General features: G+C 45.9%; 1 protein-coding gene across 1 annotated transcript in view; it reads right to left on the bottom strand.

The window, feature by feature from the left end:
- LOC146869866 (protein TANC2-like) overlaps window positions 1-15103 on the bottom strand; it is an 869459-nt gene that overhangs the window by 420642 nt on the left and 433714 nt on the right. Inside the window, 1 exon segment of the mRNA XM_085640656.1 lies at window positions 5311-5402. Coding sequence (XP_085496782.1) covers window positions 5311-5402 — 92 coding nt within the window.

Here is a 15103-nt window from a genome sequence, read left to right as displayed (position 1 = left end):
CGAGCGACCTCCTTTCCCTCGGTCGTGGCACGAGACAGGGCTGCCCCCTGTCGCCGCTCCTCTTTGCCCTGGCACTGGAGCCACTAGCGGTCTGGATCCGAAATGACCCAGAAATCAGGGGCCTTAAATGGACAGCAGATCATGAAGACAGCATCTCGCTATATGCGGACGATATTTTACTGTACCTGGCCTCCCCTGCGCGATTGATCCGTCGGGTACTCCATATCTTTCATATATTTGGGGCCCACTCCGGATACCAGATCAACTGGTCCAAATCCCAGATATACCCACTACGGGGTGCTCCGCCGCTTAGCCCCAGGGGATACGCTATACCGGTGGCGTTACAGGGTTTCCAATATTTGGGAGTTTGCATAACATTGGATACAACACTATTCTACGAACGAAACCTAGAAGGCCCATTGCAGCGGTTCAAATCTGACGTGCTCCATTGGAAAACGCTGCCCCTTACACTCCTGGGCCGGGCAGCCCTTTTCAAGATGCTAGCCCTCCCCTGTTTCCTCTATGCCCTTGAGAATACACCTATCCCGGTACCAGAAGCCTATTTCTTAAAAATCTACGCTACATTGCGGGGATTGTTGTGGGACACCGGACAGCGGCGCATTGCACTGCAAAAACTGACTATGGGCTGGTACGACGGTGGGATTGGACTGCCGGACCTACGCCTTTATTATCAGGCGACACAACTGATCGCGATCAATCAGTGGGTATTCGGGGCGCAGGATGGCCCTAGCTTCCGAACCGACCAATGGCTCATGGGGAAGGGAGGATATAACAGGGCCTTATACTCGAACCCAAAGAAATTAGGTCTGACTGGCCCCACGGCCAGAACGGTGGAAACTTGGCATCTTCTCCAGAAGCGAATGGGGTGGTATGGGCGGCTGACTAAGGCCACTCTGCTCTGGGAATCGGATTGTCTGGGACGACTGAGCACCTGTGCGGGGTTCGATAAGTGGGATCTTATTGGCATTTCTACAGTGGGGGACCTATGGGTTAAAGGCAGGAAGGCAACCTTTGCGGAGCTTCAACTCAAATACCAGCTTGCTCCCTCGGAGCATTACCGCTATCTACAAATAAGCCATGCTATCGACGGCGTACTACCCGCTGAGACTCCCCTTCCAGCCTACTCGCCCTTGGAAGATAGATTATTGCTAGATCCCATGGACCACAGGGCCATATCCTTAACATATAAAAAGTTAATCAATAACCGAGCTGACATAATGCAGAAAGTACGGGCCAGGTGAGAGACGGATGTGGGCGCACTGTCGGATGAGGAATGGGGAGATGCGCTTGCCTTCCCTCGGGAGGTGGCGATACCGATGCGGCTCCGCCTGGTTCAGTTCAAAGTTCTGCATCGTGTATATTTTGATGCGACCTTATTGTGTAAACTAGGTAGACGTCCCGATGAGCTCTGCTTTCGGAATTGTCCTCATGTAGGCACATTCGCACACATTTTGTGGGCCTGCCCCCCCATACAACACTATTGGACAGAAGTCACCCGTCAGATGGCGCGGGCTACCGGTAAGTCGGTTGTCCCCTCCCCTCAGTTATGCCTTCTTAATGTGTGGGATGATACTGACCTTACCCAAGCGGAGCAGGAATGGGCGGCGCTAGGTTAGGTCATAGCTAAAAGAAATATTGCTCAGAAATGGGGGGTAGCCGCGGTGCCATCGTTGAGCGCCTGGGCCAAAGACATGGATTTAGCGATGGTGGCGGAGAAAACGGTCTATAAGGGTCGAGGTTGCCCCCAAAAATGGGACCACAAATGGGGCAGGTGGAATAAATATCGGGGGACATCTGCATCTCTCCCACGGTAGAACTCCGACGAGAGAGGCGGGCCCTACTTGACAACTTAGGTGTGGGTGGGTTGTCCGGAGCTCCTGGAAAAACCTAATCATACACTGTGTGGGTTGGCGCCTCCCGGGTCCTAATCTGTTCAGCGAATCGCCTGTACACTGTTTTATGCTTGGTTTGTCTCTATGCTAAATACCCTTGAGGTGATGCTTGTCGTCTCTGATGCCCTTACATGCACCCTGTATAAATAAGTACTGCTTACGTATCACGACTGCTGTAACTGCTGCGGAGTTTACGGTTAATAAAATGTTATTTAAAAAAAAAAAAAACTACTTCATAAAGAAGACTTTAAAATGAACAATACCATTAAACTGCAACAGAAAGGTGTTGAAAGATTTATAGACAAAGTAAAAACCATGACAATAAAATTGGCCTCTTAGTCACAAAAAAAAAAAAAAAAAACAATATGGAAAATTGGGTTAGCAGCCAGCGAATTCGCTGTAAGAACCCAGGCATGATTGTGTGGTCACCAAAATGTAAGGGTCGACTTGAAAAATTGATTGATTACATGTTATCGGCTTACATTGCCCACACACCTCAAGAAAGAACAGTTGATTATGAAAAACTAATAGAAGAATTAAGATTAATGGCAAACAAAACTAAGACTAGTGCATACTATAAACAGAAAAACAAGTTTGCCAATAGACAAGGCATAAGAAAGAAACCTGAGTTTAATATATAACAACATTCTATAATGCAAATGAAGAAGAAAATCTTTTAGATCTGGAGAATGACAGCAAACACGGAGGTAAAGCCATAACAAATCTTACGCAAGATCTGTCACAACACTGAAAGAGGTTGCATACGGAGCTTGATTAAGGAGCCTCTATTACAACTTCTTGCTGAAAAATATGCCCTACTTAAGCCAAACTCTGTATGTGACGTACACTGACTTAACAACAGCATTTGATACTGTTAGTCATGTCTATGGAAAAAAATGAATAGATGGGTTATCTTTCTGGGACTACTGAAATTGACAAACTACATGAGGGTTCATTGATACAGATCGAATTGGTAAGCAATGGCTCACTGGCAAAAACTGAAATACCTAAAGGTTAAGGAAGGATGCTCATTGGCTCGTTCCCCAAATAGATTTCTGATGCCCAGAAATACTTGGCAAGGGACGGGTCATTTTCACCAAAACTAGGACAGGAATATGTGCCCTACATATTCTATGCAGATGATACAACAAAGTGAAATCAATTGTCTTTGTAAAACGAACTAAAGGGACAAAACTGAAGAGGGGGTTGAATGACAGACACTTAGAAACAGTGTCTGAATACAAGTATGTGGGAATTATTTTTAGCAGTACCCTTTATTTCAAAATATATTTTGAGTGCCAGAAACAAAGATGTACAGCAGTGGCTGGAGTTCTTGCACGACCAGATCTGGAACTGGACAACAAATCAGCAGGGGTACTAAGGGAGGCCTATAACATGAAAATAGATAGTCTACTGCTGTACAGGAGGAATATTGCAGATGGAAAGGTGGTGAAATGTGCTCAGCTAACTGAAATGAATATATGGAATGAGTGGCTCGGCCTCCCAAAAGGGACAGAGAACTGAGCTTTAACGTTGGACCTTGGTTTGATGAATGTAAAATGTAATTACTATCAAAGAACATTTAATTATTGGGATGGTATTTTAACAGCTACAGAAGATTCATTAAAATATACAATTAAAAAGTATCTCCTGTGAGAAAAGGATGTATCAAGGGTGATAAACTTAGGGAAAATAATGGCGAAGGTTGACCCACTTGGCTCAAGTAACCCGGAAGAGAGTTCACAGTTAACCAGGAAAAGGGTATTGAAAAATCTTGAAAAAAAACCTATCAAAACAGATTTAGAAGCCTGTGAAAATGCAAAGAACATTAACAATATGTGCAATTGTGAATTCTCTGGAAACATTTAGTCAAACCTAAAAGACATAAAGGAAAGAAATTTTAGATAGTGGATATTGAAGCCGTGATTGGGTCAAGTGCAGTCATTTATTTTCTGGAAATTATTTGAGAATAAGAGTGGGCGGAACTTGGGTGATATGAAATTATGTCCTTTCTGTAAATCAGGCCTATTCACATTAGCTCACCTCATTGCCTTTTGTATGTATTTTTTTAATGGTAAAGAAGAGACTTCTAATTCCTGATTTAAAACAAATAAGAACCAAACAACTTGATCAAGATTAAAACAGATCTGCTTGATATATAAAATGTGAATTAAAGTAAAGAAAAGAAAAATATGTTGAGTTGGCAGAATGAAAAGAACAGGAGAAAAGGTTTAGTTCCACTGGTAAGGTGGACAGTTACAGTCTACTTCTGATTGTTAAATACCACAGTAGCATTATGGGTTTGTGATATAACTCTGTTTATGTAGAATTCATTGCACATCTCAGTTTTATAGTATTTTTTGTCATGAGCAACCCTGACTCAAATGTGGAGTATATGCACAGTCAGATAATGGGGTAATATAATAACTTTATATTACATGCTTCTCTTACGTTGTCCAATCTATCTGCCAGAAATGATGCTGGTAGTTACAATCAAATATGAATATATGACATATTTAGCGGCCTTTCGTTGTCCTACAAAGGTAGGATGGCATTTTTTTTAAAACAATGTTTTAGGTCTTTAGCAACATATTTATCTTTTCTGATATAAACACGATATTTTTACGTCTTTTTATAAATGAAAACAAAGACATTCTTTAATGATATTTAAACAATTCGTTTGTACATACTGGTTGTATTTTTATGATGACTTGTACATACTGGTTGTATTTTTATGATGACTTGTCATCGTAATGTTTGTTTTGCCTAAATTGGTATTCTATCAAACACAATTAAACTTGAGCAGGAACATCACGGCGTGGGCCCAGGTTAATAGAAAGTACTAAATTGTAATATGTACAGAACTTGATCTTCAAGCATCGTTAATTGTGGGTACATGAGAAGGATAGAATGTAGAGGCTTCCGTGGATGAAGTACTTTGGACAGACAGATTTGAATTTTATGGTGACAAGGAACTGGGATTGTGTAATGTGCTAAACATTGACAGTGATGCACCTTTAGTAAAGTGCAAGAGACCTGGGTAATGGCAATCAAAGGTAGAACACCAATCCCTTCAGTTAGGAGTATCCAGCAGAGAAGGGCAAGTGAACCTTATAGTAATATTGTTTATCTTATTTCAATAACCTCTCAATCCAGTTTTACAATCCAAAGCTTCCGAGAACAATATAAAAATCAGCATGAATTGTCTTTCTTATTTAAAATGTACTGTTATTTTCACTCCAACCTACGCCATGCATTATGTGATCAGATTATCGCAAATGCGTGTATTTCCACAGATATTCTGTATTGCACTTCATCATGCTTGGCAGCACGTCAACAACTAAGCACCTTTGTCCACTCATACAGCTTGCATACATGTGTATGTGCAGAGCCTCACCTTGTAGAACATGTCTCCTTCCTCCATCAGTTTGCTCAGCAGGATGATCATGATGTCGGGTTTGGAGGTGGCCATCGCCCAGGTGGCTGGACCTGCAGTGTACAGGATGCATGATGGGTAAAAACTCATACAATGCCAGGGTGGTAAGGAAGCAACGTGAAAAAAAATTAACACAACAGAAGAAGAGGTTGTGGAAGGTTGGGGAAGAAAGAATTTCTGTTGGCGAGAACAACTTGACATAGGCCTTAGAGGGATATTAGCTTTGATTAGTGTGACTCCGATTGCTTTGCAGGTTTTTAGCCAAACTGTATTTCAGCTTTTGAAAATAAAACACCCTGGAAGCTTAGAATGTTTGAAACTGTGTGCCATGTGGGTTTTCCTATACACTTTATTTTTAGGGTGACAGTGTACTGTTACTGGTTTAGGCAACTGCAGTAAAGCACTGCTTTAAGTAGTGCAGCAATAATGCAGATTACTCGGAAAATAATAGTTTGAAATTATTTTTAAAGGTGGGAAGATTATTGTAGTTTCTGCTGAAGAAAACCCCAAATTCAGAGAAAGGAGAGGTCCACTAGTTTACAAGTGGTATAGTTATTAATATAACTATCTATTGTCAAACTGAATAAAGAATGTTGTGGTCCGTAACGTCGCCTAACTAGGCTTTACCTGCACAATCAAAATGTCAAGCGCATCCATCCAATGTTTAAAGTTTAGCTCATAATAAAATTGTTTTGCGTTCATCTCTTCAACTAATTTGATGCTTGTCTGCTTAACTGTTTCTACAGAACAGCAACATTCTGTACATAAAACTGTTATTACATTTAGACCATTGTAATTGTGCAGGCAAATCACAGAGAAGGAATATATTACTTACCCTGTAATCATCTATTCGTAGCATGTGGGGCCGTAGATTTAGATGCTAATCATTATCGTGCCATCTAGTGTTGGGCTCAGATGATTACAAGTTGTTATTCTTCGAGGAAGCCTTTGAATCACGAGGTATCATGACCCCTCGTGCAGTGCGTATTGCGCATGTTTGGGTGAGCGTTAGAAAGATAGGAGCCATTAAGTGACAGAATAAAGAGAACATGCATATAAAGTCCTTCGTTTGTTAAATATGTTTTAAATAGTTTGAAGTAATACAACCAAAAGCTTCCAGGTAGGCGGGTGGGTGAATATGAATCTACAGCACCACAAATGTGCAGCATGTGTTGGCCGTAGATACATATGCTTAGCATTTAATGTAAAGCTGTGCTACCCTTGCTGCGGCTAGCGACTGGTTGAATTACTTGTTGAAATAATGTTTTTATTACAGCTTGACCCATTCTTGCTTGCTGATTAGTGAGTACATCAACACAATAGTGCTTAACAAATGTATGTGGGTTATTCCAAATAGCTACTTTATACATATGTCCTACAGAAATATTTTTTTTAAAAAAGCCATAGTGGCTCCTTCTTTATATGTGGAATGAGCCCATTGTACGAGTTACTTACCTTCGGTAACGATGCATCTGGTAGAGACGATTCTAGCCGCAGCTTCCTTCACGTAGAATTATCCCCAGGCATGAGACTGGATCCAGAAACTTTTTTGCCACAGCATCCCTGCGCGCCGGGGGCAGGGCGACATCACGCGACTCCGACAGGTGACGTCCACGTACGTGACGTCAGCGAGGTCACATAACACCTGCCCCAGCGCGCCTACGTCAGTTTTCTTCGGAGAACTTTTCCGTACCATAACATGGAACCACCAGATAAAAAACTGTGGAAGCATGGGAACAGTGTGCGAAGAGCAGAAAGGTTGGAAAGAAACGGTGACTAACAACACCACCAGAGTAGTGCCAACACCGCAGAACCCAAGAGCAGGGAAAGATGAAAGAAGAACAAGCAGAAACCTGCACAGTCACTCTGCCAGCCTTCCATCCCTGTCCCCCGAAGGCAAGAACATGCGTAAAGTCATGACACATGTAGTAAACCCACCCCCCCCATCCAGAGCAAGGAATGAAACCAGTCCCAAGACAGACAGGGACAACGAACTTCCAAGCCACCCCAACCTAGAGGGCAACCACCCACAAGGACAAGGGCAAGACATGGCCAGAGGACCCTCAATCAGAGGATAGCAATGGAAGGAAGGGAGGGGAGGGAGGACAGGGATAGAAAGCAGTCCCCCCCAAACATGGAGTAGCCAGAGCAGCAGGGCAGGGGAGCACCGGAATCCCATCCTCCAAAGAACCAAGGAGGAATGAACCGCCCCCAGACAGAGTCACCCGTCAAGAAAAAGGAAGGCACTCACAGGAGACACAGCCCCCCACCGGGAGGCGAATACCGAAGACCAACCCAAGGGTCCATGCAGAATAGGGGAGGAAGGACGGGCCGTGAAGGAATCTGCGGCTAGAATCGTCTCTACCAGATACATCGTTACCGAAGGTAAGTAACTCGTACATCTGATAGAGACTACTAGCTGCAGATTCCTTCATGTAGAATAGATACCCTAGCAATACCCAAGGGGAAGGAGGGTCTGCGAAAGGACCCCACCAGTCATGCAGGACAGAGGGCCCCACAGGGGACCAGATCTGTGGACCAGGTAGAACCTCGCCCCTGCCAGGCCAAGGGAACCCCCCAACAGCAGAACCCCACCGACCCCAAGGGGATGTTGGAGGGAAAGAAGGCTGAAGAGGCTCGTGCCCTCACAGCAGAGGAACCAAGGGTAAGGACGGAGAGGCCGAAGCACCCCACTCCCCCACAAGGCAACATAGCTGCCGCCCAATGCCAAGGCAGGAAAGGTGGAAGAAGAAGAAGCTTAGAGGGCCCAAGGAAATGAGGGAAAAGAAGGCGAACCCACTCCAGATGGAGAGCAGCCTGCCAGCCAGAACAGCGCCGGCAGTCAAGCCGCCAGAAGCAAGAAGAACAGCCCGAGGCCCCAGGAAGGCCGAGAAGGCGACGCCTGGCAAGGGAAAACACAGGATCATCGAAGACCTCAGGACGGGAGCAGGGAGAGGAGGAGATGCCCGGGCACACCACTACGAGTGGACGCGCACACGACCTCAGGAAGCAAAAGCAACCTACCTAAACGCCATGGAGAACAGGCACCCGAATGCGACCAGAACCCTCTAACAGAGCGCAAGCTATATGACAGCTACCACTACCCCACATAGGGTACGTTAAGTCCCAAGATATGGGAACCCTCTTAGGAAGAAATTCTGCAGCAGCGGAAAAAACAAAAGAGCCACGGGGAAAAAAAACACCCCCTGCTGAAGGTTGGACAAGCAGCCCAAGCAAAGCAGAAGGCCCAATCTCAGGGCCAAGTCTGTGCAACAACTCCTGCAGAATCCACACACCATCAACACAAGGGCCGTCCAGCAGCCAACAATGCCACAGTCCCAAAGAAGGACGTAAACGGCCAGAAAACACTCCACAGCTAGAACAACCGGCCTAAGAAGGCCCAGAAGCAACACAACTCAGAAGTCACTGAAGAGGGGGAGGAGGAGGATAAGGTGGAAGAGGAGGAGTAGGAGGACGGATCCCTGCCAAGAGCCTTTGGATGGCAGAGTCGGCCGGGGCATAGAACAACAGGCTGCCATCAAACGGAAGGTCGATGAGTCGCTCCCGAATATTCTCAGGGAATACTCCGTCCCGAAGCCAAGCATGGCGACGGAGAGCGACTGAGGAAGCCATGGCCCGGCCCAGCACCTCTGAGTTGTCCAGAGCGGAGAATAAACGCCGCAAGCTCCCGGCCATCCAAAGTGTGATGCCGTAAGTCCACTGGACCAGACTCCTGGGACGCCGCAGATCCCAGAGACTCAGCCGAGTCCCACAAACAGGAGGAGGCCCTAGCCAGCACACACAAGGTGTTAAGGGCCCCCAAGAGTCCAGCCAGCGGGCCTCTCGGGATGGCGGAGTCAACAGTGGTGGCAGGGAGGGAAAAGCAGTCCGCAAAAGGGGACTGGCGGCTGAGGGGTGAAGGGAAAGACACGCCGGGTCACACGGTGCCGGGAGGTGCCAGCGCAGAAGATGCTGCGGCACTGGGTCCCCTGAGGCAGGACGCCTCCAAGCCCCCGTCAAGGAAGAAAGGAGCGAACCTTCAAAGGGAAGGAAGATTTCCCTCCCACCAGAGCCCTGGTGGAGGACCTCCAATAGATGGTCCGCAGGAAAGTGAGCCACCGGGTCACCCATGCACAGGATGCCCACAGCCGTGGACACCGCGTGAGCGAAGGCCGCTCCCGCCTCCGTAGGGCCCCGCGGTGGAGAAAGCAGCTCCTCCGTGGGTGACAGCTGCAAACTAAGGCGGCCGTCCCCGAGGCCAAGCGGGAGGGGCAAGGGCCAGACCTGGAAGTCAGAAGGAGCCGAAGAATGAGGGACCTGCCGCTCTTCCGACGAACACCTTTGCCTCAGGAAGGGCGGGGAGCCGCCCTTCAATGCCGGTGAAAAAGCCACCACACAGTGACCAGTCTCCGGGGAGGACGAAACCAATATACAGCCTGCCTCCAGATAAGAAGGAGCGTCCAAAGACGAATCCGCGGTACTGAGAAAGGGACTGATTGTCCCATATAGTTGTCCTGAGACATCCCTCCCACTTGCCCGTGCTGTGTAGGCCCTTTTATATGTTATGTAGGCCTTAGTTAAATTGACCGTGGCTCTGCCATTTTAGTGCATCGCAGGCTGATGGCAGGTCTGACCCAACTCTGACCCAACGCAGATTCAGTTCCTCTTTCTGCGAAGCTTTCTGCCTCCAAGCTGGTAGCCCCCACCCTACCCGGTCGGTACCAAAAGTTCAGCATCCTCTTGACACTTCAACATACAGTAAGCTGCATCCTGGCATAGCACTTGCTTCCTGGGCAGGTTTCCCGCATTTCAGGAAGTGGCAACCGCAGAGCTTAAGTTGAGAGGATTTATGTATGTATATATTCAATTTGAGCACAATATTTGTTTGTATTTTTCGCTTTGCGCACAATGTCTACTTATATTTTCTGCTTGCTCTGTGTAATTTACGACAAGCGATTGGCCTGAGAAACTGACCTTTTCACCTAGTTCATTGTCAGCATTAAGTGGTAAATGACGACATGTCTGGTGAAATTCTGCAGACGAGGTTTATTTTTGGGTAAGAGTTGCGTGCGAAGCAGCCCAAAGTTTAGTATATAAGGAGAACACGCAGACACCTCAACGGATTACCTCGCTGTCTGTATGTAGGTGACAGACAGATTCTGTAGGTTTCCCCAAGAGTTCTTAGGGGCTCTTGTGTTTGCTTCTGCGCCTGCTTAGCATTGTGTTGTGTTCACCTATATGAAATGTACTGTTATGCTTAGTTATTGTCTTTTTATATTTGATCAAAATGTATTTGTTTCATTCAAAATTGCAGGAATGCTAGCTCTAGAGTAGACGTGAGAGTTCCTAGGTAATCGAGTTCTTGTACTCTGAAACATATCTCCTAGGTATAACTTGTCTCTTAAAATGCTTTCCTTCTCTCAGGCAATCTGATACGGAGAGAATGGACATGTGATTATATGAATTCTGTATTTTGTGTCTCTGATTTGCGGTTTCTTTGAAGTTGCATCTTCTCATTAAACTGCTATTGTGTTCTACCTCAAATTCCATGTCTCACATGTCTGTTTTCTTCAATTCTAGAGCGAGCGTTCCCAGGCACCCCTGCCCAAATTAAGGTGCCCCTTTTGTCCCTGACTCACTCTCCTGCCCAGTTCTGTGGTAGCTCCCGGGGCTCTGAGTACCGCCCCTAGCTTCCTTGTCCTGTAATAAATCCTCCCTCCGACATTTTGGTGCCGTGACTCGGAGTAGCAGTGCCTGCAGACGGGGGCAGTAACGGCTGGGTTCGAGGGGACGCAGACTGAGCACTCGTGACTCCTTTCTGGCTGAAGCCTTTGAGTACAAGCACTCGGGTGAGTACTATGACTACCTGACGTGAAGTGACGCTTTGGTAACGGTTTATGAAAGGAGCGCTTGTGAGGCTTCTGTGTTTTTCTCGGCTCTCAGTTCTTTCCTGTCTCCTGTCTTGGTTGGCCTCGCTAAGGACGTTTTTTTTAACTGGGGAGGCTTGTGTGTGCGGCATAGAATTCTGAGCTGGACAGTACGGTCAGGAAGTTGTTGGTTTATTGTTTCCTTTATGTTATATATAGATGTGTGTGCTATTGTTTTTGCCTTGAGTGCCCGGAGGAGAAGGCTGCGTCTTGCGCCTTTCACGGGCTTATTTAGCTCTTTTTTTAGTATTACATTTTTACATTTTACATTTTTACATTGGTTTTTGTAGGAAAACAGGCATAGAAGAAAGACAATAAAAAAGTAAAAAGAATAAGGGATAAGGAGAGGCTGGTTATGTCTGCAGTCTTTTCAATGCTATTCTTTTTGGTATAGCTTGCTGTTGGGTCTCTCTGTATATAGTGAAACAGAGAGCGCCTCTTTACCAGGGGGCTACGGGTCGGCCTGGTAGAAGAGAAGGAGAGATACGATTTACTATCGTATTCTTTCAGCAATAAAAAAGTGCTCCACCGAGTGCTGTGTGGATACAGTGGAGGCTCTCCTACATCAATACAAGGTAGGAAAGAGGTTGGATATTGTCGGTCCACTTAGCTACTGGATAACGGATATCGCCTGGTTTATGAGGATTTTAAGAGGTTCCCCGGGTTGGTTTATTGGATGTTATGAGTTTTTGGTAGTTCTGTGACAGTTTCCCTTTTGTGCGTGCGCCATTTGTAAATAGGAAGCACGTGTTCTATTTTTGTCCTTCAGAGGGCAAGGTATGCAGTCATTGTCTGAGAATAGACACTCTGAACGTGCCTGACTTACTTCTTTCGTGAAACACATGTAGAATTTCATGACTGCATGACTTCAGGTTACCGTCTGATAATGCATACAGAGGCTCATTAAAGTGAAGCAATTGCACTTTATTGTGGTTGGTGCTTATATGGGCACTGCAGTAAGGGTCACTGACTGACACAGAAGCTGCTTTTAGTAAGGCCATATTTACGTGCACAGTTATTTTGTTATTTGTATTTTTTTTGATGATATATTTTATGATATGCAGATTTGATGATATGTTTTATGATATGCAGATGTATATTGAATGTATAAGGACATGATGTTAAATTGATGTTGACTGGTCTGTATCGTTTTATTAGGATAAGACCCGCTAGGTAGGGTTATTATTGTAACAGAAGATCACTGTCAAATGTAGAAGATTGGTTTGTTAGTGAGATTCAATAACTAGGGAGGAATGTCAATGCTTTTCTGTTGTTTGTACTCCCACATGTATTGATCTGCCACTGATAACCGTAGTGATTTTCGTTTTATTGAAAGTTTTGTGTTTTGTATTTGGAATGTTTTTGCGCCACAATTGTTACAAGTATATTATTTAGTGCTGCCTTTTTTCCAAACCATTGAACATTTCTAGTGCTGCTAACATTAACTAGGTGTCACTAAGGTTTGAGGTACAGCATAGGTACACAGATGAATAGAATATTTGGTTACAGAACTTATAGAACCGCAGACACCATATATGTGCAAATTTCTATGATAGTGCCAGGATTAGAAACACTGACTGAGGTCACTAGCTCCTGGCCCCGTAACCCCCTGCGAAGCAAGGTCCTTCATTATTGCCTTGGTGAACATCCTGGTGCCCTGCAGTTTCCTGACTTCTCACCAGAAGGAGTCTATAACGGTCCAGATAAACGGGAGATTAAAGAGGCATTTTATTTAACCATTAAAGAGGCATTGGGGGACGAGCTAATATATGATCACCCTGACTACTGACACATAAGGAGAGCAGTATATATATATTTATTAATATAGAGTACTAAGGGATACAGATGAGCAATAGTGAACATCAGTCAGTTGGGATAGTTCTGCACATATTAAATGACAGAATAATAGCGGTGCACAATCCTGGCGAACAGACTATAGCAACTTTTGGGAGGCGACAAAGTGCCTTGATAGCCAGAGCGTGGAAGTTGCTGGGAATCACACTAGCACATGGCACTGAGGTAAAGGTATCTTCACTACACCTAGTGCAGCTGCGCCTCCCAGTGCCTACCTGTAGACCCATTACCCTGAACCCAGACCCTGTACTTGAGCTGCCACAGAGCACCCCCTCTGTGGAAGACGCTCCAGATACACTGCTGCAGCCGCCACTAGTGTCCCCTCCGACGCCATGTGCTGCTAGAGACTCCTCCACGGCATTAACCCAGCTGGGGAGCCCTGATCTCGCTCACCAAGAATCACTTACACCATCCCCTCTATTCACACCGTCTCCTCCAGGCGACAGCCACCTGGAACAACAGGAAGGGTCACAAATCACACAAATCACTAGCGACGTATTAGGCTGTGAACAGCACAGGATATTGTTGCAGGCACTTAACGACCCCAACTTACCCCTGGTTTGTGAGCATCACGCCCAGCAGCTGCATGTGCAGCTGCAGCAGCAGCCCTCATTAAGTATCATAGAGCAGTTACAGGGACGTCCTCCTATAACACATTACCCATTACTGTGGGGATACTTACAGAACCGCCTGTTACCAAGAGAATAACATTGTTTATTTGTGGTCAGAAATAAGTCAACCCACACAATACCCTAGGGTATAAATAACAACACATCTGTGGCAGGTTGATAGGTGACACCCAGTGGAGGTATACTGTTATTTCTGAATACACACAACGCTAGAGAATAATGGCAACACCACTAGAACACGTGATAAAGAATTTTACTACTCAGGGGAAGCGTATTAGAAAACATTGTGGAGAGCTGCACAAGCTCACACAGACTATGCTACACCCTTGGCCAAAAGAGGGTACCTTCGATAGGGCAGTACTAGATCATGCTCAAACGTTCCTGGAGGGGAAGTACTCTGGGAACAAACTAGATAAACGTAAAGAAACCCTAGCTCTGTGGAGAGTCTTTAAGGACAATGATGAAAAGGCCCCAGTACCTACCGCACCGCCACCAGCCTATGACGCAGATGGCATGTATACAGAGCGAGTTGTTAAGGCTGACTTAGAGCCTAATTTAAATGAACAGGCAGCTGTAGGACATGAGGATATTTCTGCTTCAGATCCCTCAGAAGATTCACCAAACAGCATGCCAGGGAATGCGCAGGGCCAGGTAACACTAAGCTCCCAAAGTCCAGGGGTGCAGTGTGCAACATCAGGAATGCCAGGTCAGATTGATGCGCTATTCACAATAAAACTGACACCAGCACCCAACTCTGCAGCTCACCAGCAGGAAGAGGGCTCAGAGAGTGATGGAGCCTCTGGTGATTCACAGCACAGCTCCCACTTGCCGTTTCCTAGGCCTAACCCTACAGCGCCTACATTTGTCACTGACAATAGCGAGCCCTTAGAGACAAGGACTAGACACTATGGCCCATTCCTCTCCCCTGGCCAGCAGCACAGCAATACACAGGCACACCATAACGGGTGGCGACCCCTTAACACAGGTCCCAAGCGAGAGGAAGAGTACTTGCTACAATTCAATGGAGGAAACAGAGATAGTGAACAATCTCGCCCAGAAATAATCACTGAGGCGGACATTAGTAGATGGAGAACAGAGCACAACTTACACCAAGGAACAGATAGAGAATCAGGGGACACGTCACACGAGCAACATTCAGGGAGTCCTACTGGCCACCCCGCAACAATACAGCGGTTATCATTACAAGTGGACAGGGTAGAGGATCAACTCACTGAACTAATGGGTGGCTTAGGCCAATTTAGAAGAAGGCAGCCACCAACACTAAGTGAATTGGCTGGAGCTGCAGGCCCGGTGGGTTCACGTAGTGGTGGGGTCCCAATGATC

Source organism: Triturus cristatus, chromosome 1_1, assembly GCF_964204655.1.
Source record: "Triturus cristatus chromosome 1_1, aTriCri1.1, whole genome shotgun sequence".
In the NCBI taxonomy this organism is placed as follows: domain Eukaryota; kingdom Metazoa; phylum Chordata; class Amphibia; order Caudata; family Salamandridae; genus Triturus; species Triturus cristatus.
Note: the sequence above shows the minus strand (reverse complement) of the source record. Positions and strands in the feature narration are given on the sequence as shown.